The 23,676-nt window shown below is 65.1% G+C and overlaps 2 protein-coding genes across 7 annotated transcripts; both read left to right on the top strand.

The window, feature by feature from the left end:
* Nucleotides 1-272: 272 nt before the first annotated feature.
* On the top strand, nt 273-12,602 carry TONSL (tonsoku like, DNA repair protein). 4 transcript variants are annotated; one of them, XM_044244741.1, is made up of 26 exons: nt 273-327; nt 423-518; nt 712-854; nt 1,449-1,632; nt 1,964-2,093; nt 2,307-2,478; nt 2,567-2,681; nt 2,920-3,065; nt 3,160-3,312; nt 3,527-3,652; nt 3,772-3,952; nt 5,029-5,111; nt 5,211-5,300; nt 5,610-5,682; nt 5,759-5,922; nt 6,292-6,430; nt 6,566-7,314; nt 7,407-7,483; nt 7,873-8,029; nt 8,114-8,192; nt 8,690-8,991; nt 9,134-9,305; nt 9,976-10,151; nt 10,673-10,746; nt 11,146-11,279; nt 12,350-12,602. In XM_044244741.1, the coding sequence occupies exons 1-26, from the start codon at nt 303-305 to the stop codon at nt 12,541-12,543; spliced, it is 4,134 nt and encodes a 1,377-aa protein (XP_044100676.1). In that variant the 5' UTR covers nt 273-302; the 3' UTR covers nt 12,544-12,602. The 4 variants fall into 4 exon arrangements, with proteins under 4 accessions (XP_044100676.1, XP_044100677.1, XP_044100678.1 ...); XM_044244742.1 differs by having other exon boundaries at nt 7,876-8,029; XM_044244743.1 differs by having other exon boundaries at nt 6,307-6,430.
* A 295-nt stretch (nt 12,603-12,897) lies between these two features.
* On the top strand, nt 12,898-18,043 carry VPS28 (VPS28 subunit of ESCRT-I). 3 transcript variants are annotated; one of them, XM_044244747.1, is made up of 11 exons: nt 12,898-13,023; nt 14,578-14,772; nt 15,172-15,238; nt 15,850-15,878; nt 15,988-16,025; nt 16,226-16,315; nt 16,669-16,774; nt 16,874-16,975; nt 17,424-17,477; nt 17,573-17,664; nt 17,756-18,043. In XM_044244747.1, exons 3-11 carry the CDS (start codon nt 15,202-15,204, stop codon nt 17,871-17,873), a joined length of 666 nt encoding a protein of 221 aa, XP_044100682.1. In that variant the 5' UTR covers nt 12,898-13,023; nt 14,578-14,772; nt 15,172-15,201; the 3' UTR covers nt 17,874-18,043. The 3 variants fall into 3 exon arrangements, with proteins under 3 accessions (XP_044100682.1, XP_044100683.1, XP_044100681.1); XM_044244746.1 differs by having other exon boundaries at nt 12,899-13,023; nt 14,747-14,772; XM_044244748.1 differs by lacking the exon at nt 14,578-14,772.
* The last annotated feature ends 5,633 nt before the right edge of the window (nt 18,044-23,676 follow it).

Below are 23,676 nucleotides of genomic sequence, written 5' to 3' on the forward strand. Positions count from 1 at the left end.
TTAGCGGCAGCCCGCGGGCACTCGCCAGGAGACCCCAGCCAAGGGCGGCTGCGGGGCCGGGGTGGAGCGTGGGGTGCGGCTCAGCTCCCTCGCGGCCCTGGGGGTCGGGGGGGGGTGCGGATCCTCCCGCCGCTCTCTCACCGCCCTTCCCATCAGGACGCCACCCGGACCACAGCTCCCAGGATGCTTCGGGCGGCAGGACTACATTTCCCGGGAGGCTCCGCCCCGGCGGGGGCGGGGCCTGGGGCGGGGCCGCGGCCTGAGCGCGGGAAGTCCGGAGCCCCGCGCGCGGCTGCCGGAGCATGAGCGTGGAGCGCGAGCTTCGCCGTGAGTGTCCCGGGCCGGGTGCGGGGCGGGGAGCGGGTCCGGCCCGCCCGAGCGGAGCAGCCCAGCCTCCCGGCTCCGTCTCCCTCTCTCTGCAGAGCTGAGCAAGGCCAAGGCCAAGGCCCAGAGGAACGGGCAGCTGCGGGACGAGGCCGCCCTCTGCCACCAGCTGGGGGAGCTCCTGGCCAGCCATGGTGCGCGCTCCGCGGCCGCCCCGGGCCGTGGTCCGGGAGCGGGACAGCTGGGGGGGGGGGACCGGGACCGGCGGCGGGGAGGGGGGCCGGGAACCTTGCGGAGCGGACAGCCCGGGGCCAGCCACAGCCTCGCCCGCGCGGCCCCTGGCTGACTGCCCGGCGGGGGCTGAAGCCTGCCGTGCCTCCCGCCCAGGACGCTACGCAGAGGCCCTGCGAGAGCACCAGCATGAGCTCCAGCTCCTGGAGAGCGTCGACGACCCGCTGGGCTGCGCCGTGGCCCACCGCAAGATCGGGGAGCGACTGGCCGAGCTGGAGGATTACTCAGCCGCCCTGAAGGTGGGCAGGGGCAGGGCAGGGCCCAGGGCCCACCCCCACGCCCCAGCCCCACCCCACCCCCAGCCCCCTGGCAACCACGTCCAGCCCTCCAGAGTCCCCACTTCCTGCCGGTCCCTTTGTGAGGAGAGAAGCACAGTCTTCAGCGTCTGACCTCTGGCTGGGGGAGGACACGCATGGACACGGCCTGTTCTTCGGACAGCCCTGCGCCAGGGGGCTGTAGGCAGGTCCTGGGGGCTGGTCGCGTCGTGGGAGCCGGCTCCCCGCAGCCATTCTCGAACGTAACACTTCAGCTGTTCCCGTCCGCAGAGGGCCTGCTCTGGTCCTGGGAGTCCGGCTGCAGCGCCTAGCTGACTCCCACTCATGTCTTCCTCACCACGACACTGGCTGGGCAGAGTGTGGCTCCACCGTCCCCACAGGCAGCCCTTGGCATAGAAGAGATGGGACATGTGTAGCCCGGCTTTGGTCTGCTCTGTGGGGACTTGGGGGAGTGGGGGACTCTCCTGGGCAAAGGTAGAGACCTCCTGGGTTTGGCGTACAGAGGAGATTTGCCCGAGGTGGGGGTTGGCTCACAATGGCCATTCCTTTGCGCCGTAGCATCAGCATCGCCATTTGGAGCTGGCCCGTTCCCTGTCCAATCACACTGAGGTGCAGAGGGCCTGGGCCACCATTGGCCGCACCTACCTGGACATCTATGACCATTGCCAGTCACAGGATACCTTGCTGCAGGCACAGACTGCCTTTGAGAAGAGCTTGGCTATTGTGGACGAGAAGCTGCAGGGTGAGTGGGCCTGGGACCCAGCTGCCCCCGCCTCTGACTCCAGAGCTGCAGGGGGCCCCACAGCCTGCCCCGTACAGCAGGTTCTGCCAGTCTGGACCCTCCCTTTGCCAGGCTGAGATCTGTCTGTAAAGCTTCCCGGAGGAGACACAAGGCTCATGCTCCTCACAGCCTCCGGTCTAGGCACTCTCTGCTCTGTCCTGTGCCCTGTCTGTGGCAGGACCCCTGGCCCCCCACACCGGGAGACTGGTGGGGGAGAAGCTGCACAGCCCCAGAGCTGGTAGCCCACGTGGGTGTGAGTCCCTGAATGTGCGAATGGGGGGGCACCTTCCAGGGACGTTGGCCAAGCGAGAACTGAGTGAAATGAGGACCCGACTCTACCTGAACTTGGGGCTCACTTTCGACAGCCTGCAGCAGGCGGCCCCCTGCGACGCCTACTTCCGGAAGAGCATCTTCCTCGCCGAGTAAGTCCCCTGTGCCCAGAGGAAGGAGCCTTGTGAGAGGGCGCCCCCCACCCCCGTGCTGTCTCCCATGAGCCGAGGAGCCCCCCTGCATGCCTAGAGCACGGCAGCGCGTGCTGGGGAGGGAGCAGGCTTGGCTTGGCGTCCGCACCCCGGCACCGTCTGGTGCCCTCTGCGCCATCCCTGCGGCGCTCTGAGACCGGTCGCCACCCGCAGGCAGAACCACCTCCTCGAGGACCTGTTCCGCGCCCGCTACAACCTGGGTGCCGTCCACTGGCGCCGAGGGCAGCACTCCCAAGCCATGCGCTGCCTGGAGGGGGCCCGAGAGTGTGCCCGCGTCCTGCGGAGGGAACGGATGGAGAGCGAGTGCTGCGTGCTCATCTCCCAGGTGCCCGCCCGCCCGGCCCTGGGCGTAGCCTGCAGAGGACCTCGGGCTCCGGGGAGTCTGCAAGTCTCACCTTCTTTCGCCTTCCCAGATCCTCCAAGACCTGGGGGATTTTTTGGCTGCCAAGAGAGCCCTGAAGAAAGCCTACAGGCTGGGCTTCCAGACGCCTTTGCAGAAGGCGGCAGTCTGCCGGACCCTCAAATACGGTGAGCCCGGGGACCTGAAGTCCCCCAGAAGGGGTGGGGAGCTGGCAGCACCAGTGTGGAGGCTTTCCCTGCCCCCCCCCGACCCCATGGGCTGCGGTCTTCTTGCCACCCCCCGTTACTGAGGGGAGAGCGGGGGCACGGAGAGGGTGGATGGCCCCCCGACGGGCACACAGCTGACAAGGGGCAGTTCGGGCAGAGGCACACTGTGCCCCTCGTCATGTGGAGCTCTTGCCTGCAGTGCTGGCCGTGGTGCGGCTGCAGCAGCAGCTGCGGGAGGCCGAGGGCAGCGACCCCCAGGGCGCCATGGACATCTGTGAGCAGCTGGGGGACCTGTTCTCCAAGGCGGGGGACTTCCCCAAGGCGGCTGAGGCCTACCAGAAGCAGGTGTGCCTCCCCTGCCCAGGCGGGAGGAAGAGGGTGGTGACGGCCCCGGCTGGCACGATTCAGGCAGGCCTGGCCTCGCCCTTGCTCTCTGTAGCTGCACCTCGCAGAGCTGCTGGGCCGGCCAGGGCCCGAGCTGGCCGTCATCCACGTGTCCCTGGCCACCACCTTGGGAGACATGAAGGACCACCACCGGGCCGTGTCCCACTATGAGCAGGAGCTGAGCCTGCGCGGTGGGGACGCTCTGGAGGTGAGCGGCGATGGCACCCGGCCCAGGCTGCAGGGGGCTCCGAGTCGGCCCCCACAGCTCTGCCTTAGCACTGCCACCCTCGAGTGCTGGGCAGGACAAGCATTCTCTTCCCTGGGCTGTTCCGTGTGTGCCGCGGTGGGGAGCTGGAGCGCTGGCTGGGCTTCAGTGGGGTGGGCGGCAGCCACCAAGTTCATCCTTCCTCCTCCTGCTCCAGGAGGCCCAGACCTGGTTAAACATCGCGCTGTCCCGGGAGGAGGCCGGAGACGCCTACGAGCAGCTGGCCCCGTGCTTCCAGAAGGCTCTCAGCTGCGCCCGGCAGGCCCAGCGGCCCCAGCTCCAGGTACGAAGCGACGACCCCCAAGCACGGTGTCCCCGCAGCCCTTGCTCTGCACCCCCCTTCCCCTGCTGCGGGGGTCTGGTGGCCCTGTGGCCCTGAGCCGGGTGTCCCCTGCCCTTCAGAGGCAGATCTTACAGCACCTCCATGCCGTGCAGCTGAGGCTGCGGCCCCAGGAGGCCCCGGCCACCGCAGCCAGCCTGCAGGAGCTGAGCACGCCCCGAGAGCAGGAGGTGGATGACGAGGAAGAGGAAGAGGAGGACGAGGCCACTCCCGAGCTCAGTGACGTGGAGCTCTCAGAGAGCGGTGAGGCCCGGGGCAGCCGAGCCAGCCACCCTGGCCCCTCCTCCCTGATGCCCTCCGGGCTGGGCCCTAGGCTGGGGCCCTTGTGGGGGCTGCTCACCGGCTGGGGACAGGAGGGTTCAACCCCGCGCGGAAGGGGTGTTCAGCGCTGATAGACGGAAGACGGCTGTGTGCAGAGAGGCTGGAGCGGCTCCTGGAGGAGCAGGTGATGGGAAGGCTAGTGGGCGTCTGTGAGTGAGGGATATGCAGGGTCAGACCTGGAGAAATGGCACCATGAGACGGGGGCACAGGGCAGGCAAGATGGGGCTGGAGACAACACATGGGCTGCCGTGCCCAGGCTGGCGTGGGCTGCCCCGTGGAAAGTGGCTTCGAGGGGTGGCCTTGAGCAGGCTGGGGCTGGGAGCCCAGGTGGTGGGTGCAGGCAGGCCCCTGGCTTCTGGCTGAGAGGCGGGGCTGGAGACCTGTCCCTCAGGCCAGGAGGAATCATTTCAGTTTTGAACCTGAGTGGCTTCCAGAACCTCTCCGCGAGAAGCCAAGGGTGGTGGGAAGGCTGTGCCGTGCTTTAGAAGCGGGTTAGGCTGGGTGTCCTGCCGTGCAGGGGTGGGGAGCCACAGGAGTCCGAGACCAAAGCAGGAGCTTCAAGTGACACCACTCAGGAGTGCATGAAGGAGAAGAAGCTTCTTACAAGGACCAGAGGCACAGGAGGAGAGGGGTCAGGCGGTGTGAGCTGGAGGCAGGTACGGGGGGAAGGCTGGGTATGGACAGGCGGAAGGCACCTGGGCTCACGCGACACGCTGTTCCTAACGTGAACCTGACTTCAGCTGACAAAGCTGCTTCCCAGGACGGGGACAGGCATGTGGGCTGGGACGACCCAGAGCAGGGTCTGAGCGCGGGGTGAGAGGTCAGCACGTGGTGGACAGGAGCATCCCTGTGGGCAGGAGGGTGGTGGGTGGGCACAGCCACAGGCAGGGCTGGCAGTGGGGTGGCTGTGGGCACCGGACCTCCATCATCCTCCAGGCCCGGAAGGGCAGAGGGCTCTGGGGCTTGGCTTACCTGGAGTGGTCTTGGCTCTGTTCCAGAGGGGGAGGCCGAGAGCGAGGCCCAGCGGCTGGAGGAGGATGAGGAGTTGCAGGGCTGTTTGGGCCCGCCGAGGGTGAACAAGGTGAGGATGGTGTGGGGGTGGCGTGGGGTCCCCCGTGCTTGCCAGGGCCGCCCGGTCCCCTCACACCTCTGCTCCTTGTCCTGGCACCACGGCCCGCAGTGGAACCGGCGCAATGACGTTGGGGAGACCTTGCTGCACCGCGCTTGCATCGAGGGCCGTCTGGGCCGTGTCCGGGACCTCGTAAGACAGGTCGGCCTGCCGTCTCCTACGTCCCCTGTGGGCCATAGCGGGGACTCTGCCCTGGGGTATAGAGTCCCCCCTCCCCGCAAAGGGGGTGGCATAGGGCAGGGGGGCTGGAGGGAGCGCCAGCCCTGCACAAGCCCCTACAGAGGCCTCCCTGAGATGCTGTGTCTTCTATGCAGACCAGCTCTCTCTGCTGGGATCTGGGCCAGGGCTGGCGTGGGGCCCGTTCTGGGCTCTGAGACCCAGACCCAGGCCTGGCCCTCCTGGAGCCTCAGGGCCCTGCGGCAAGGCTGGACTTCTCATCCTCGTTCACAGGGCCACCCTCTGAACCCTCGGGACTACTGTGGCTGGACGCCCCTGCACGAGGCCTGCAACTATGGGCACGTGGGTGAGTACGGGGCCAGGACGTCCTAGGGAGGGGGCCGACCAGGACTGGGAGCTAGCTCGTGTCCCCTGGCCCACAGACATCGTGCGCTTCCTGCTGGACCACGGGGCTCGGCTTGATGACCCGGGCGGCCCGGGCTGTGAGGGCATCACTCCCCTTCATGATGCCCTCCACTGCGGTCACTTTGAGGTGGCTCAACTCCTCGTCGAACGGGGAGCGTCTGTCACGCTCCGAACCACAAAGGTGAGTGGAGGGGAGCGCGGGCCGGGCGGGCTCAGGCTGCGGGGGGCTGTGGTCCGGGCGGGCTCAGACTGTAGCGGGGGGTCTGTGGTCCGGGCGGGCTCAGGCTGTGGGGGGCTGTGGTCCGGGCGGGCTCAGACTGTAGTGGGGGGTCTGTGGTCCGGGTGGGCTCCGGCTGCGGGGGGCTGTGGTCCGGGCGGGCTCCGGCTGCGGGGGGCTGTGCTCCGGGCGGGCTCAGGCTGCGGGGGGCTGTGGTCCGGGCGGGCTCAGGCTGTAGCGGGGGGTCTGTGGTCCGGGCGGGCTCCGGCTGCGGGGGGCTGTGGTCCGGGCGGGCTCAGGCTGCGGAGCATTGCCCCCGCCAACCCCACTCAGCTGGCGGCCATGCAGGGGCACAGCCCACGGGAGACGCTGCAGCAGTGGGTGAAGCTGTACGGCAAGGATCTGGACAGCGAGACCCGAGCGAAGGCCGCTGCCATGGAGCAGCTGCTCCGAGTGGCCTCCTCAGGCCAAGGCAAGTAGAGGCCTCTTGTTCCCCCGGGGACACCCATCCCCGGCCTGCGAGTCCCCTAGCCCCTGCTTCTCAGACATTCCAGCCTGGGTGGCCAGGATTGGGCACGGCGTCATGCTATGTTCTGTCTCTCCGCAGCTCCCCACAGCTCTGCGGCCCCCCACACCCCTCCTCGGAACCATCTGTTCGACCCTGAGCTCTCTCCTCCCTTGAGCCCCAGCCCGGGACCCTCAGAGCCCTCTCAGGCCCATGCCAGGGTTTCCCCAGGGCACACAGTTCCAGCTGTGGCCAGGCCTCGGAGGAACAGGCCCAAGCTGGCCAGCAGCAGCAGCTCGGAGGGCGAGGACTCCCCGGGCCCCTGCCGGCCCGTCCACAAGAGGCCCCGGCATCGTGTGCCCATACAGCAGGCCAAAGCCAGGGTGCCTGGCTACCTCTGCGGCAGCGAGGCAGTGGCAGCAAGTGCTGCCCGGGCAGCCATCCGAGGTGTGGCTGGTGCCCAGATCTGCCGCCCTGGGCCCAGCCTACTGCGGGGCCCAGGGGAGCCCACCACGCCCCGGGCGGCGCTCATGCCCGAGGAGGAGTGTCTGGCCGGGGACTGGCTGGAGGACGACTCCCCGTTGACCCGCAGCCGCCAGGATGGCTCTCGGCCCCACCCCCAGGGCAGTGGGAACAGCCCCAGGCCCCGTGGCTCGGGCTCAGGCCGCAGTAAGAGCCCCGACGGGCTCCGGGCCCGGGCCAGGCAGAGCCGGCTGCCCCGTCTCAGGAGCTGGAATGCACTGGGCGGGGCGGGGGGAGACGGCAGCCCAGCAGCAGAGCCTCCACGGAGCCCTGACCTCTCCAGGACCTCAGGGCCCAGTGGGGACAGCCCAGCGGCAGGCCAGCCTCCGGTGGGTGCACACCTCAGGCGGAAGTGTGGGCGGTGAGGATGGTGACTGTTTTCTGACTCAGCCTGTTGCCGCCCCTTGTCCCCACCCACCAGGGTCCATCTTTGCCCCCTCCCATCCGCGTGCGAGTGCGCGTGCAGGACAGTCTCTTCCTCATTCCCGTCCCACATGGGTGAGCAGTACCTGCCCTCCAAGTCCCTGTTCCCCTTGTGCCCCTGGGAGAAGCCTTGTGTTTGCATATCGGATGGCGGGGGCCGCGAGGGCCCTCTCAGACTGGGTGTGTCACCGCTGCTGTGGCTGGGGAGAGGTGGCAGACCAGGGCCAGGGGGACTTGAAGATGCACAGGCAGGGCCCTAGAGCGGTTGTCTCAAGCCCTGTGGCCCCTAGGGAAAGCCTGGAAGTGTGTCAGGCTGCTGGGGGCGCGGGCACGTCCGAGCAGGGCCAGGAGGAGGGCGGACACTGATGAAGGAACCATAGACCCAGAGCGGGGACGGCAGGACTGTGGGGGCCTTCTTCAGTGTGCCCAGTGTCCCAGCCAGCTCTGCTTTCCCTCTGTGCCAGCAGCGGGGAGACCCACTCTGTGGCCTGGCTAACCGAGCAGGCTGCCCAGCGCTACTGCCAGGCCTGTGGGCTGCTGCCAAGGCTCGTCTTGCGAAAGGAGGGAGCCTTGCTGGCCCCGCAGGACCCCATACCTGATGTGCTGCAGAGCAACGAGGAGGTGAGCAGTCGGGGCCTGGGCCCCACGCGGAGCGTGCCCCGGCCCCAGGGGCCCCTCTGGCTGCTTACTGCTAGTGCTCTGCAGGTGTTGGCAGAAGTCACTTCGTGGGACCTCCCCCCACTGACTGACCGCTACCGCAGGGCCTGCCGGAGCCTGGAACAAGGTAAGGGCCCAAGAGAGCTCGAGGTGGCCTGGGCGGATGGGCGCATCCCTGCGCCCTCTCAGGTCTGGGGCCTACCATCCAGAGCCCCAGATGGCTAGCCAGCGAGGCATACTCCCTCCTCCTCTACGCAGTGCCCACACTGTGGGTGGCAGGTGGAGGAAGGTCGGTCCTGCCGGCAGTGCACGGTGGAGTCACCAGAGCCACCGGAGGCTAGACCCACCTGGCTTGGGCGCTGTGAGATGTGGGGGTGCCTGGCAGAGGTTAGGGCCCTGCCCAGGAGGGCGTGAGAATGCAGAGAGGGGTCAGTGGCACCCACCGGCCACGCATTGGGTCTCCTGCAATGCTGGGTCTCCGGGCATGTGGGAGTGGCCTCTGTGGTCCCTTTGGTGGGTGTCCGCGGGCTCACAAGTCAGAGGGATGTTTGATGGGGTCCCCAGGACTCCCAGGGCAGAGCAGTAGATTCTGGCGCTGGTGACACCCCCTCCCTCCCCGCCCAGAGGAGCACCCACAGGTGCTGCAGGCCATGGACCGCCAGGGCTCCGGCCCCTCGTTCAGCGTGGGCTCCCTGGCCCTGCGTCAGACCCAGCTCACCCCGCTGCTGCGGGCCCTCAAGCTTCACGCAGCGCTCCGGGAGCTGCACCTGGCAGGGAACCGGCTGGGGGATGGATGTGCCGCCGAGCTGCTGGCCGCCCTGGGCACCATGCCCAGCCTGATGCTCCTGGATCTGTCCTCCAATCACCTGGGATCCGAAGGCCTGCGCCAGCTTGCCGCAGGCCTCCAGGGGAAGACCACCTTGCAGGTAGAGGCGTGGGGAGCAGCGGGTACTAGGGCTGGCATTTGGCCTATCATCGGTTGGAAAGGTGCACTTGGGAGAGAGCCGCTGGCCTGCTCGGGGACGCCAAGGAGACCAGATCCTCCAGAGGGGCCTGTGTCTTCCACAGAACTTGCAGGAGCTGGACTTAAGCATGAACCCCCTCGGGGACGGCTGTGGCTGGGCCCTGGCGTCCATCCTGCAGGGCTGCCCCTCTCTCAGTACCTTGCATCTCCAGGCCTGTGGCTTCGGCCCCAGCTTCTTCCTGAGCCACCAGGCAGCCCTAGGTAGTGCCTTCCAAGGTAAGCTGACGGGCTCGTCCGCGTCCCAGGGTTCCGGTTGTCATCAGAAGGGCACGTCCAGGGGCACAGAGGGCCTTGAGCCAGAGGCCCTGCTGTCTAGGAGCACATCGCTAGACGTGCTGGGCCTGCCTGGGCTCGGGCATTCCCCTAGGACATGCCATGGGCCACCGTCGTAGTCCTGCTGTTCTCGCCAGCCCTGAGTGTTCTTGTAGACACACTGAGGCTGCAGAGAACCCCAGTCCCAGTACAGAGAAACTGGGAACTGGTAGTCCTCTAGGGGCCTTTCTGCAGAGGTGATGGGCCAGGAGGTAGGGCTCAGGAACATGAGCACAACAGCAGAGGAGACGTGGGGTTGGGCAGCAGATGGCGTTCCCAGCCCCCGTCCGATGGTGCACAGACCTCCAGGCCCAGGGCCTGTCTTGGGTTGCCCCTCTTGTCTCAGGTATGGGGAGGCAGGTGGCCCAGGGATGTCGGGGAGAAGATGGGCTGAGGAATGGCCCCGTCTCTCCTTGCCTGGGACACCCTGGACAGAAGTTCCTCCAGTTCCGCGCGCACTGAAATCTCAGGGATGATAGTTTCATCTGGGGGTCGTGAGGGCGTGGGGCCCGGGACTGCAGCTGAGCTGGGGTGGCCGTCATGTGTGGCTGACAGGTTCTGGTCCCCTGTGCAGATGCCAAGCACCTGAAGACACTGTCTCTGTCCTACAACATCCTGGGTCCCGACGCCCTGGCTCACGCCCTGCAGAACCTGCCTGCCCGTACCCTCCAGCGCCTGGAGCTGAGCTCTGTGGCAGCCGGCAAGAGTGACTCGGACCTCGTGGAGCCGGTGGTCGGATACCTGGCCAAAGTATGTCTGGTTGAGGGGGTTGGCTGAAGCAGATAGCCCTGGGCCATCCAGCCTGCGGTCCCACAGCAGATACCAGGCAGGGGTGGGAGTGGCCTGGGAAGGGGGTGGTGCCTTCAGAAGGAAAATCTGTTTGAGAACCTGTCTGGAGAGCTAGCTGCCTGCCTCAGGCTTTGAATTCCTGGCCAGCGAGGGTGCCCGGGACCCAGGGCAGCCTCCTTGCCCCAGGCAGGTCCCAACGTCTTGCCAGGCCTCCCAGGGCTCTCTTCCCTGGCTCCTCCCTGTGGGTCTGGTGCCCGTGATTTTCACGGGCAAGTGTGGCTTACCCCTGGAAGGGGAGGTGTGTCCTTGTGATCTGTAAATTGGAGGGCCCCCTCTGATGCACGGGCAGTCAGGCAGACTTTGCCCCCTTGTTCCCAAGGATGAAGGAAGCTATCTGACCTGCATGTGGGGCCTCTACTGGGAAACAGGGAGGGCAGGCACCCCACTCACCCCAGCCCCCCTCGGATCTCTGCTCTGTCTAGGAAGGCTGCACTCTAGCTCACCTGAGCCTGTCTGCAAACCATCTGGGCGACAAGGCAGTGAGAGACCTGAGCAGGTAATAGGGTCTGATCTCAAGCCCAAACCCGGGGGGGAGCTGGGTCGGGCAAGGAAAGGGCACCAGCTCTCCCCCAAATGTGTCCCAGGACCCAGCTCCTTCCCGCTTCAGCCCTGCCTCCTGTTCTTGTCACGCCCCTGAGGCTCCGAGAGCCTTCCCATCACCCTTTGTGCAACAACCCACACAAGGGCAACTCCTGACCCTCCAGCTTCAACTGGCTCCCGGGAGTGCTGGGCCCTCGAGCCAGACAGGCCTTCCCAGGCCTGGGCCTTGGCATTGTGCAGCTAGCGTGGGAGAAGTACTTGCGCCTGTGGGGCCTGGCCTGTGGCTCCCAGGGCTGCGATTTGTCTGGGGCAGCTTTCTCCGGCACTGGGGGCCCCCTCCCTCCCGTCACTGCAGGTGCCTTCCTTGTTGCCCCTCACTCGTGTCACTGGACCTGTCTGCCAACCCTGACGTCAGCTGTGTGGGTCTGGAGGAGCTCCTGTCTGCACTCCAGATGCGGCCCCAAGGCCTCAGCTTCCTTGGCCTGTCAGGTGAGCTTGGGAACCTACCTAAGGTCCAGGTGCCTCCTCTAAATGGGCTGTTATTGCCACCAGCCAGATGGCAAGGGGGGGACTGGGTCCCCTGAGATTGACACAGTGGGGGACAGTGACCCATGTGACTCAAAGTGGGTGTGAGCCCAGCTCCTAAAACAGTGAGGCAGGAGGAACATGGGATCTCTGGTTTTAACCTGCTCAGCCTGACCCTCAAGAGACCATGGTGGCTGGAGGGCTGGATCCCCTTCCAAGAGGATTTCCTCACTACCTTGGCAAGAGGAAGGAGCTCTAGGTCAGGATGGCAAAACCTTGCCACCGAGGGACCTTCCCACTTCCTGGCAGGGGCTGCTGGGACCCTGACTTTCCCAGCCTGTGGTGTCTTAGCTTGTTCTCATTCTGGCCACGCCCAGGCACAGTGCCCTACCGTGCTGGCTTGAAGATGATGCCAGGGGATGCTTGTTTGGTGAACGGCCTTCCTGGTAGCCTGCACATCCAGCTAGGGCCTGGGGCGAGAGAGTCTAGGCTTTGCCCTCCAGGAGGACAGGGACCGGGAGTGGGTATCCACACAGGCAACCCCTGGCTTCTTCCTGCTCCTCACCCCCCACTGCTCACGGCTGAGGGGCTGCTCCCTGCACACCAGCATCTGGACCCATCCTCTCCCCTAGCTCCCTAGGGTCCTGAGCCCACTGGGCACTCTGGGCTCCCTGGAGCTTAGACCTTGACAGCTCAGTGGCCTCTGGAGACCCACAGGCACCGCTGTTGTGCCCATTTATGGACGGAAATCCAGGCATTGTCCTAGAAAGTGGCATGCATGTGACTGCCTGTGTGTTTGAGCCAGGGACCGCCCTGCGCGACCCCTGGCTCCGACAAGGGCCCACGAACCCCTTCCTAGAGTGTTTCTGGGCCTCGCCTGGGCTTCTGCCCACGCACTGTGCTGTGGCCCTCCTGGCCTCAGAGGAAGTGCGTTTTTTCCGGGGGGCCGCCCGGGTACAGAGAAGAGAACACAGGCGCGGCAGTCGCAGAGGCTTCCAGCTCCCTGAGACCCCGCTCCTGCCTCCCCTCTGCAGGCTGTGCTGTCCAGGGCCCCCTGAGCCTGGGCCTCTGGCGCGAGATCACCGCACGGGTGCAGGAGCTGGAGCTGTGCAGCCGCCGCCTCTCCCCCGACGACCGGGCCGCCCTGCGCCAGCTGCTGCCCGGCCGGCCGGGCCCCGGCGCGTGCACACTGGACCGAGGGTCCAAGCTCTTTTTCAGGCGCCTGTGACCCCGGGGGCGCTGCCTGGCCCCCTCCCCCAACGCCTCAAATAAACGGACTCTGCTGCCGCCCCTGTTGCTGCCTGAAAGACGGGTGGGAGGCGGAAGGCGGGGTTCGTTTTGCGGCAGGGACGGGAGGGCAGCTCCGGTCACTTGGAGGCGGCGGCGCCACGAAGCCCACGCCTTCCCCTGCCCGAGCCTCTTCCCGCAGGGGGCGGGGCCCAGCCGGTTGGAACGCGCGCATGCGCGCTCGTCGGGCATGGGCGGGGCCCAGCCGGTTGGGACGCGCGCATGCGCGCTCGTCGGGCGATCGTCGATTGGGGGAGAGGCGCGCTCAGACGCAGACCTTGGGGATCGAGCGCAGATTGCCGGGGCTGGGTGGGGGCGGCGGGCCGTGCGTGCGCAGGCGCAGACGTACAAGGGAGCGCCGAGCGGTCGATCCGGGGCGCGCACCGCGGCGCCGTGTCCCCGACCGGCCGAGTCGGCCCAGGTACCGGGCTGGTGGGGGGCGTGGGGCGGGGAAAGGGTCGCGGGCGCCGTCATGCCGCGGAGGGCCCGTCCGCAGCCATCCGGGGTGACTCCCGCGTCCCGGTCCCAGGCCGGGCTCCCGGGGTGCGCCGCGCTCGGGGCGCCTCCTCGCTCGCGCGGACCCGGGAGCCGCCAGGCGGTGGATCGCGACCAGGCGTGGGCATCGTGGGGAAACTCGCTTCTCGGGCCCGCGGGCCGCACGGTTTCCGCGCCCGAGTGGAGTCCCCCGTGGAACTCGCTGCGCGCCCCCGCTCTTGGCGGCCCGGTCCTCCCGAGTTCCCGGACGACGGCTGGACAGTCCCTGCCGCCGCCCAGGGGGCTGTTGCCCCTCATCCGCGTTCCCAGACGACACCCTGCCTCGCACGCGCGCTCCTTGGCTGCACCGCACCGCCCCCTCCCAGCCTCCGTTTCCGGCCACCGCGGGGCGCCACGCTCTCTCCGTTCCCTGTTGGTCGCCCCGCCTGTGACCCGCCCAGCCCCAGGGTCCCGGGTCAGCCCGGCTGGCCTGGGCCTCTCCGCCGACTTCGGCTGCCTGCACACACCCACCCCGGCGGGCGCTTTGCTGCGGCCGCTTCCTCTTCCCGCTTCTCCAGCTCCCTGGGAGTGGGCAGTAGGGGCACCCTATGGTGGTCGGGCCAGGCACAGGGGTATCGCTCTTGATTCCTTTTTTTTTTTTTTTTTTTAAGATTTTATTTATTTATCAGAGAGAGAGAGGGAGAGCGAGCGAGCACAGGCAGACAGAATGGCAGGCAGAGGCAGAGGGGGAAGCAGGCTCCCAGCTGAGCAAGGAGCCCGATGCGGGACTCGATCCCAGGACCCTGGGACCATGACCTGAGCCGAAGGCAGCTGCTTAACCAACTGAGCCACCCAGGCGTCCCGCTCTTGATTCCTTTTTAACTAACGTCCCCTTTCAGATACTTCAGTGGGCGGTGGGTTCGTGAGTCCAGCGCGTGTCAAACTGGCTCCAGCCCCTGCATCAGCTTCCTGAGCGGGCAGGACCCTCCCAGGGGCCTCCTGCCTTCTCTTTCTCGGCCCACTGCCTGGCTGGGAGCCTCAAGAGCTTGACTTCAGGCCATCCGTAGCTTCTGCCCTGTTGGTGTGAACCTCACACGCCCGCTCTTGACCTGTGGGGCTGTGGGCTCTCATCCCGTCTCTCCGTCTTCCCCACGGGTCTGCTCCTCTACCTGTTTCTCTGTAAAGGCCTTGAGTTACGAGTTACGTGTGCTGTTCTCTCTGCCCAAGGGCTCCTCCCCAGGTCTTCTGGTAGCTGCCGCCTTCTCATCTTTCTCCTGGCTCCCAGTAGTGGTCAGGGAGCCCTGACCCCTTGCCGCCACTGCCCTGCTGTCCTGAGATGCGCTTTTGCGCCCGCTTTGTCCTGACAGTCTCAGGCAGAGCCCGTGTTCCCACCACCGTGGGTAGTGCCCTGTGTGTTCATCACTATGATGTAGGCCAGCCAGGTCTGAGGGCCCAGAGGGGTCCTGCAGGACTCGCCTAAAGGGTCCTTGCCTTCACACAGGGCGCAGAACCAGACATGAGGCAGGAGGAAGTGAGAGCAGTTTACCGAGTGTGTAAGTGAGAGGCCGTACGGAGCCTCTGGGAAACTCAGACAGGCGAGAAGAGTGAGTCTCTGTGCTTGTGTCTGAAGTTTTACTGAGGACTGGGGTCTGCTGTTTATCTCCTCTCAGGTATCCAGGAACCGCCTAGAACAAAGGTAAGTGTCCAGGTGTTCTCCATAAATCAATTAGTCCCCGGACCAGGGGGTCTTGGCGTCACGGCGTCTGGAGTCTGTGGATGGAACAGGCACAGGACAGCCTCACCCAGTCACTCCTGGGAAGTTACCTACTATGCTGGGAGACCACAAAGAAATCATTAACTCCTTGACCTTGACCAGTGAGGACAGATGTTATTTGCACTGTAAGGCATGTGCAAAGGGGGGTGCAGAGCCTAGCAAGGGAAGAGCGAGACAAAGAGCAAAAAAGCAGTTCTTCCTGGGACTCTCAGTTTCCTGTGGCCCGTGTTTCTCATCTGACTGCTGTGGGCTGGGAGAGTCTTCGTGAGGTCCGGGAGTGTCCGAGGTCACCTTCAAGTTGGCGCTGGCTGTACTCCTTAGGTCTTTGCTGTGGCCACCGGAGCCTGCAGGATGTTTCATGGGATCCCAGCCACTCCGGGCATCGGAGGTGAGTGGGGCCCGGGGTGAGCCCAGGGACCCAAAGGGCCAAGCTTTCACCCCTGCTGCAGAGGCCAGGGGTCGTGGGGAGGTCTATAAGTGTCTCCCCCGCGCAGCCTCAGTGGGCGGCCGGGCTCTGGTGCCGTTCATCCCCAGGGGTGCCAGAGGAGACCTCCAGGCGATGCCAGCTGGGAGCAGAGATAATGACTTCACTGCACTAGGAACCTCGGGGTGGTGGGGGGGGCATCCTGGAGTCAAGCCAGGGGAAAGGTCACAAAGCATGTGACAGATGTCATATGTGTCCTTTCACTATACCATAAGCAAGGTGTGGTCCCTTCGCTTCAGCGGGAGGTCGCTGAGGCGCAGGGGGGCGTGGGGGGGGGTGGGCAGGCCCGACGTGTGGCCTCCTGACCTCAGTGGATCGTCTTCTGCTCGGAGCTCCCTGCCCACAGACGGGGCGTGCGGAAATTAGAGTCCCACCCTCGGTTCCCTCTGGGCTCCTCGGGACCTTTCATGGGGTGAGCCCTTGTGTGGGCCGCTGGAATGGGGTCGGGGCCGGGGCCAGTGCACCAGCCCCCTGGCGTCGCCGTGGCGGTCAGCCTACTCTCTGCTCTGTTGCAGCGCCTGGAAACAAGCCGGAGCTCTACGAGGTGAGCCGCGGACGCCCGCCTGGCCAGCAGCGGCCAAGAGCAGAGCCTGTGTGAGCTGTGGCCTGCGGCCACGCGGTCCTGCCGACACACTGCCTCCTCTCGCCGACAGGAAGTGAAGCTGTACAAGAATGCCCGGGAGCGGGAGAAGTGAGTCCAGCCCCCACCCCATGCACATCATGTCCCGTAGCCTCCAAACCACCCCCGCACTGAGGTCAGGAGGACATGGGGTCAGGCTGCAGAAAGTCCCCAGGGAGCCTCTGCCAGGTGTGCCCAAGTACAGCCTCACCCTGGCAACGGCGGGCGCCAGGGGCTTTGCAGCTACGGCCTGATGGACACGCTGCCCTCAGGTACGACAACATGGCCGAGCTGTTCGCCGTAGTGAAGACCGTGCAGGCCCTGGAGAAGGCGTACATCAAGGACTGCGTCACCCCCAACGAGTGAGCCTCTGTCCCTGCGCTGGTCCTGAGCACCGGTTGTGGGAGGCGTGTTCTGCCCGGGGCCCGGGTGCTCAGTGGGAAGCAAGAACAGGGCACTGAGGCCGGGGCTGGGGGTTCATGCGGTTTCACTTCAGTGTGGGGGCCGTGCGGGGGCCGCCCGCTCCTTTCTGCTTCCTCCTCTCCAGCGCGCTTGTCTAGGTCCCTCGGGACGCTGCAGCCTTCGGTGGCCCGTCTCTGCTCTGCCACTCAGCCCTCCGGGAGAGCTGTCCTGTGTCTGGATGGGCCGAGGGTGAGCAGGGCTGCCGGGCTGGGCCGGCCTGGTGCTGAGGGCAGCAGCCTGGCCCTCTCCCTAGATACACCGCCGCGTGTTCCCGGCTCTTGGTCCAGTACAAAGCCGCCTTCCGGCAGGTTCAGGGCGCAGAAATCAGCTCCATTGATGAATTCTGCCGCAAGTTCCGTGTGAGTGAGCAGGTCGAGGGAGCAGGGGGTCGGGAGGGGAGCTGTTGGGAGGGTGCCGGGCCTGGGAGCCCCAGTGCCCACGGCAGCTCTGCCCCACAGCTGGACTGCCCGCTCGCCATGGAGAGGATCCGGGAGGACCGGCCCATCACCATTAAGGACGACAAGGGCAACTTGAACCGCTGCATCGCGGATGTGGTCTCGGTGCGGCCTCGGGGCCTGCGGGGGCTGGGGTGGTCAGGAGGGCCCCTGCCGCCCGCTGCGGCCACACGTGGCCACGGAAGCCCAGGGCTCCTAGAGCTGCACAGCGCTCACACCCATCGGGCAGGGCTCTCCACAGCCCGGAACAAAAGGGGTGGGGAGGTCTTCCTCCCTGGACGCACCCAGGGTCAGCCCAGCCAGGGCTCCCATGCACCCACTGCCCTGGGGGGCACAGCCAAAGCGGGGCCACGGACAGCAGCAGGTGGGCCAGGTGGCACGTGGAGGACCTCACAGGCTGTGGGAACGGGTGCAGCAGGGACCCAAGTAACCAGAGCGTTGAGGAGGGAGCCAGGGGCTTCTCGAGGCCCGAGACGGGCTAGGTGGGGGCCGGCCTGGGCCTGCAGACGGCCCCCACCCTCGGCCCCAGGCTCACCCCCGCACCCGTCCCCAGCTCTTCATCACAGTGATGGACAAGCTGCGCCTGGAGATCCGTGCCATGGACGAGGTGGGGCCCCCGGCGGGGACCGGGGGACAGAGGGGTGGCATGGCGGTGGGGAGGGGAGGGCTCCCGGTGCAGGAAGCCCGCCGTCCCGTCCACAGATCCAGCCTGACCTGCGGGAGCTGATGGAGACCATGCATCGCATGAGCCACCTGCCCCCGGACTTCGAGGGCCGCCAGACTGTGAGCCAGTGGTGAGGAGCCCTGCCCTGACCCCTGACCCCTGTCCTCTGTAGGGGACCGTGAGGCCCTCCCCTGCATGCCCTCAGCGCTGTGCTCCCCCAGGCTGCAGACCCTGAGCGGCATGTCGGCCTCCGACGAGCTGGACGATTCCCAGGTGCGCCAGATGCTCTTCGACCTGGAGTCGGCCTACAACGCCTTCAACCGCTTCCTGCACGCCTGAGCCGCCCGGCCCGGGGTCCCCGGGAGGGCTCTGCAGCACGCCGCGTGCCTGTCCCCCGGATAGTCCTCCTGTGTCCTGCCACCCACAGTGGCTCCATCTGGATGCCCGTCCCGGTGTCTCAACCCTGTCTCCTCCCACCCTCCCTACAATAAAGACCCTTTCTGACCGCCCTGCTCTGTGAACTGCTCTCCCCCGACCGGGTCTGCGCGGCCCGCTTGTGCTCCCTCTGGGCCGCGGGGTGGCATCCTGTCTCACTGGAGCCCGTTCGTCGGGGCAGGTTCTGAGCCCCAGGTTAGGGCCCGCAGCCTCCCCAGTGGGCACTCGGCGAACGGGAGAGAGGCGAGACTTCACCTGGCCATGTATGGCTTGACTCTGACCACGCGGGAAGCTGCCCGCCACATCTGCACCCCCCCCTTCATCTGAGAGCTCTGGGCATTGGGGGGCCCAGCTGGCTGCAGACGGAGGCTGCTGTGCTGCCCCTCCTCTCTCTCCTCACCTTGGGAGACGCCACAGGCCAGCGCAGGGCTTTGTCCTCCTACTGGGTGACCAGGGCCCCAGTACATAGCAGATGGGGGAGGCAGTTTGTCCTGCCCCCGAAGAGGGTGTTCCTCCGTCAGGAGCAAGGCTGGGGTGGTGGGTACCCCAGGACCCCTTCGGCCTATCTTGCCCGGACCGGGGGGAGCTGCAGTCTGCCACTGAGGACGTGGGCGTTCAAAGGCCGAAGCTGGTTCACTTACTCACGCTCGTCATACCAGCTCCACAGGCCGCCCTTACCTGCAGCGCTGCATCCGCCCACATCCCCACGGATGGGCAGCCACAGACCACAAGACCAAGGCTCCAGACCTTGGCATGGGCTAAGGGACCTGCCAGAGCTCAGTTTTCCTTTTCCTAGTTGTGTTTCTGGGTGTCCGTGGCATCGAAATCAGGCGTAGACGGGCGCCTGGGTGGCTCAGTGGGTTAAAGCCTCTGCCTTCGGCTCAGGTCATGATCCCAGCGTCCTGGGATCGAGTCCCGCATCGGGCTCTCTGCTCAGCGGGGAGCCTGCTTCCTCCTCTCTCTCTGCTTGCTTCCGCCTGCTTGTGATCTCTGTATGTCAAATAAATAAATAAATAAATAATTTTTTTTTAAAAATATATTTTTTAAAGATTTTATTTATTTGACAGAGAGAGATCACAAGTAGGCGGAGAGGCAGGCAGAGAGAGAGGAGGAAGCAGGCTCCCCGCAGAGCAGAGAGCCCGATGCCGGACTCGATCCCAGGACGCTGGGATCATGACCTGAGCCGAAGGCAGAGGCTTTAACCCACTGAGCCACCCAGGCGCCCCTAAATAAAATCTTTTAAAAAATAAAAATAGGGACGCCTGGGTGGCTCAGTTGGTTGGACGACTGCCTTCGGCTCAGGGCGTGATCCTGGAGTCCCGGGATCGAGCCCCGCATCGGGCTCCCAGCTCCATGGGGAGTCTGCTTCGCTCTCTGACCTTCTCCTCGCTCACGCTCTCTCTCACTGTCTCTCTCAAATAAATAAATAAAATCTTTTAAAAAAATAAAAAATAAAAAAAATAAAATCCTCAAAAAAGGTATTTAAAATGGCAAATTTTATATTACATATTATTACAATTTTTTAAAAAAGGGGAGCCTGGGTGGCCTCAGTGAGTTAAGCCTCTGCCTTCAGCTCAGCTCATGGTCTCGGGGTCCTGGGATGGAGCCCCAGTGGGATGCCTGCTGCTCCTTCTGCTCCCCCTGCTTGTGCTTCCTCTCTTGCTGTGTCTCTTTCTGGCAACTAAAATCTTTGGGAAAAAAAAAAAAAAAAATAGAGCAGGGCGCCTGGGTGGCTCAGTGGTGAAGCTGCTGCCTTCGGCTCAGGTCATGATCTCGGAGTCCTGGGATCGACCCCCGCATCGGGCTCTCTGCTCAGCGGGGAGCCTGCTTCCCCCCTCTCTCTGCCTGCCTCTGTGCCTACTGGTGATCTCTCTCTGTCAAATAAATAAATAAAATCTTAAAAAAATAGAGCAAAACAACCCTCCCTGCCTCTTCAGCCGCAACTGTGGGAACTGCGGTTTCTAGGTCTGGTGGTCTGTGCCAGGCTCCCCTAAACCCTTGCTCCTGGCCCCCAGTCTTGTCACGGTCCCAAAGTTCCCCGAAGCTCTGCGGGCCAGACCCCAGTGGAGCTTCTCCTCCTCCTCCCGGCCCTGGACCCACGGGCTCCTCATTGCCTCTGGCCTCTCCGGGCTTCCTGGGCCGCGGACACCCTTTCTTGGGCTCCTCTGCCGGTCTCTGCCCAGCCTGCGAGCGTGACAGAGCTGGTCCTTGGGCCTCTGGGATAGAATTCCTGGTTTTCTGCCCTGGAGAGGCCAAGCCTTCGTCTTCCTTCCGGAAGTCCCGCTTCTGATGTCCAGCCACCCGCTTGACAAGTCCCCTGACCAGCTGGCCCAAGTCTGAGTCGGCCTCGGCCAACCTCGCCGGCTGCCCTCTCCCCAGAGCCTGTTCCCACAGGTGTCCGCGTGTCGCCAGGACCCCCTCCAGCCGGCTGTTCGGTGCTGGGCCAGGTTATTCGCTGCCCCGTGCCCCATGCGTCCAGCCTGTGGCAACAGCATGTGTGCAACACACGGCCAAGTCCACACCCACAACCCCAGGGCCCCTCTTTGCCGGCTGTTGATCCTGCCCTCAACCCCCACCAGTCTCCTCCCTACCGTCTTTGTCTGGTAAGACCCAAGGAATGTGCCCGCCACTGCTGGGAGCACCCTGCTGGCGCCCGGGGCTCCAGGTACAATCCCAAGGCCTCCCCTGGCCGCCCCACTCGGCCTGCTCCGCTGTCCTGACTGTCCCATGTGGAACAGCAACCTCTACCCGCACTTGAACTCCATCCGAAACACTCCATGCCTGATTTGTCTTTGAAAGATTGTATGTATTTATTTGACAGAGATCACAAGCAGGCAGAGAGGTCACCCCAGAGGAAGGGAAGCAGGCTCCCCGCTGAGCAGAGAGCCCGGTGCGGGGCTCGATCCCAGGACCCTGGGCTCACGACCCGAGCCGAAGGCAGAGGCTTTAACCCACGGAGCCCCCCAGGCGCCCCGAAGATTTTATTTTTAAGGCGTCTCTACACCCAACGTAGAGCTTGAACTCAAAACCCTGAGACCCAGGCTCCTCCGCTGCAGCCTGCCAGGGGCCCAACGGTGTGAACCGCTGTGGTACAGTCCACTGCCACGGGTCCCGTCTCCCCCAAGCCCAGAGCTTCTCCATCTTCCCGGACGGAAAGTCTGTCTCCAGAAATCAAACACTAGCTCCCCATTCCCCGGCCCCCAGCCCCTCGCAGCCCCCGCCCTCTTCCAGGCCCTCGGGCTCCACCAGCCCCTCACACAAACGGGTCACACAGGTGTGTCTTTCGGTGGTTGGTGTATTTCTCACTGTTGTGTAGGTGTCACAATTGCCTCCCCCTCCCCCGTTTTTTTTAAGCGCCCAACGTGGAGCTTGAATTCATGACCCTGAGATGAAGAGTGACAGACTCTGCCAGCTGGGCACCCAGAAGTGTCCGTCCTTTTGAAGGCTGAATGACAGCCGCTTGCGAGCTCAGGCCACATCTGCTCCCGTGGTCCTTCAGCGGGCGCCCCAGGTTGCTGCTGCTGGGGTTGTGAACACGGTGACTCAGGGTGTGTTTGGAGAGCGGTGGCCGCCGTGTGCTCGCCGGGTGATGGGACCCTGCGGGGACGGTGCTGGGACCGGGCGGCACAGGCAGCTGTCCGAGGTGTGGGGGGCCTGGTGACGGGCTCTCTGGCTGCTCTGGGCCGGGCAGGAAGCCATCCGCGGGGAGAGGTGGGGGACACGACGCTGTAAGTGTCCCCCAGAGCAGCACACGGCTTCAACTGGAACTTGAACTGACGGCGTCGTGCTGGTCGCCGCCGAAACATGACCTTGAGAAGAACCTGGACCGGCTGGGGCGTCCTTGAAGCCCAGCGGCTGGGAACGCCGCCCACTTCCCCTTTTCATTGTCTCCCCTGCCTCCAAGAATGCCTGTTCCGGGAGTCCCTTTAAGTGCGTTGGGAGACGACGGATCGTCCGCTGGACCGGACGCCCCCCACCCCCGTTTCCCTCCTTCACCTCTAAGACCACGACCAACATGACTCACGCTCCTTCCTGCTTCCTACCAACCCTCGGCTGTTACCACCTTCGTTTCTCCTCCTTTGTTGCTGTCCTGTATCTAACAAATACGGGACTGAGGAGCTGTCCCGGGCCACCATCCTTCCCGTGGCCTCCCCGGCTCCCGGGCCACAGTCCAGTGTCCTCCCTGGCTCCCGTTCTCCGACAGCTGACTTCTTTGTGGGTCATTCTCCCACGCGTCAGGAAAGCCGCACAAAGCAAAGGAACGTGGTCCAGCACGAACGTTACTGAGGTCAGAGGGGCTGCGAAGGACAAGCCACATGCCTGCCCCTCAAGGGCTCCTCAGTTCCACCACTCGGCCCCGGGACCCAGGAGGGCGGCCTGCACAGCTGGTCTGCGCTCTTTGCCCACAGCTCCCAGGCTGACCGGTGGATGGCCCGAGGCAGCAGACAGGTGCCAGACTCCTGCTCCACCGTTCCAGGGACCCCAGAGCAGTGGGGTAGGAAAGAGGCCACTCTGGGCCCCTGGTCCTCAGAACTGTGCCCGAGTCGGCTTGTTGACCCAGAGCACCAAGAGCCCTGTACACCCCTGCAGGATGTTCCTGTCCCCTTCTCTGGCCCAGCTCCCTCTCCGGACCCAGAGACCTCAGACTGCTGTGTGGTCCGGCTGTGGCGCCTTCCAGCACGCGTGTGGGTGGGGTGACCTCAGGCCCAAGACACTGCGCTCAGCGTGATGCCCTGCCCTGGGCACCACACGACTCTGGGGACAGAGTCCTCAGGTCTAGGCTCCCAGAAGCCCTGCAGCTCCCAGCCACACCTCACAGGGCTCAGGGTCACTGGTCGGCTGCACCAGGTGGGGAAGGGGACCCATGGGCTCCAGGAGGGGCCGGCCCCTCCCCCAACATTGCCAACCAGACAGAGATAAGCCAAAGGGTTCAAAGACCAGGGAGGGAGCCAAAAGGGAGGGGCAGGTGCAGAACGGGGAGTCACAGCCCTTCTGCCAGCTCCTGGGCCTGAAGGCTGGGCTCCCGCCTACCCAGCCCAAGACACCCTTGCCTGGTGGCAGCGAGCAGAAGGCCCAGGTTCCCCGTTTGGGCTGTGGGGCTTTGACTATCTCCTCGGGAAATCTCCCCTGGAGGGTTTGGGAAGGGGAGCGTGGCTCAGCCAGCACCTTTTCGGTTCCTTCAGAATCCAACCCCCAACAGGGATACCGCAGCCCAGGCCTGGGAGGAGAAAGCCCCACCTCCCCACCCCCAGCTGGGGCCTCCAAGGCTAGGGGTGGGGGCCAAGCCAAGGAAGCCAAGCAGGGAAGTGGCTGGGAGGGGAGTGGGGCAGAGCTGAGTTCAGGGCCTGAGAGGCAGAAGGCTGGGGATGGGGCCCTGTGGGGCTGGGGGGCAGCCTGCACCTCTGCTCCAGGCCCCCCTTGCTGGCAGCAGCCGCGGGAGAGAGGGTCAACTGTTGGAGGCCATGGCATGGCCGGAGTCGAGGATCCAACCAGGCCCTGACTTGTGTCTCCTTCCAAGTCCGGACACCTTGACAAGCTTAAGGACGGGAAAAGTTGAGGAACACAGAAAGGGTCTGAGCTACACGTCATGTGCTCGCCTACGTGACTTCTCACACGCTCTGCCTCCAGTAAGGGACAATGCGGCCAGGGTCATGAGTTCTTAGTGGTCCTTGTTGTTCTGTACCTCCCAGGGCGGCTCCCTGGTTGA

Source organism: Neovison vison, chromosome 4 (assembly GCF_020171115.1).
Source record: "Neovison vison isolate M4711 chromosome 4, ASM_NN_V1, whole genome shotgun sequence".
In the NCBI taxonomy this organism is placed as follows: Eukaryota; Metazoa; Chordata; class Mammalia; order Carnivora; family Mustelidae; genus Neogale; species Neogale vison.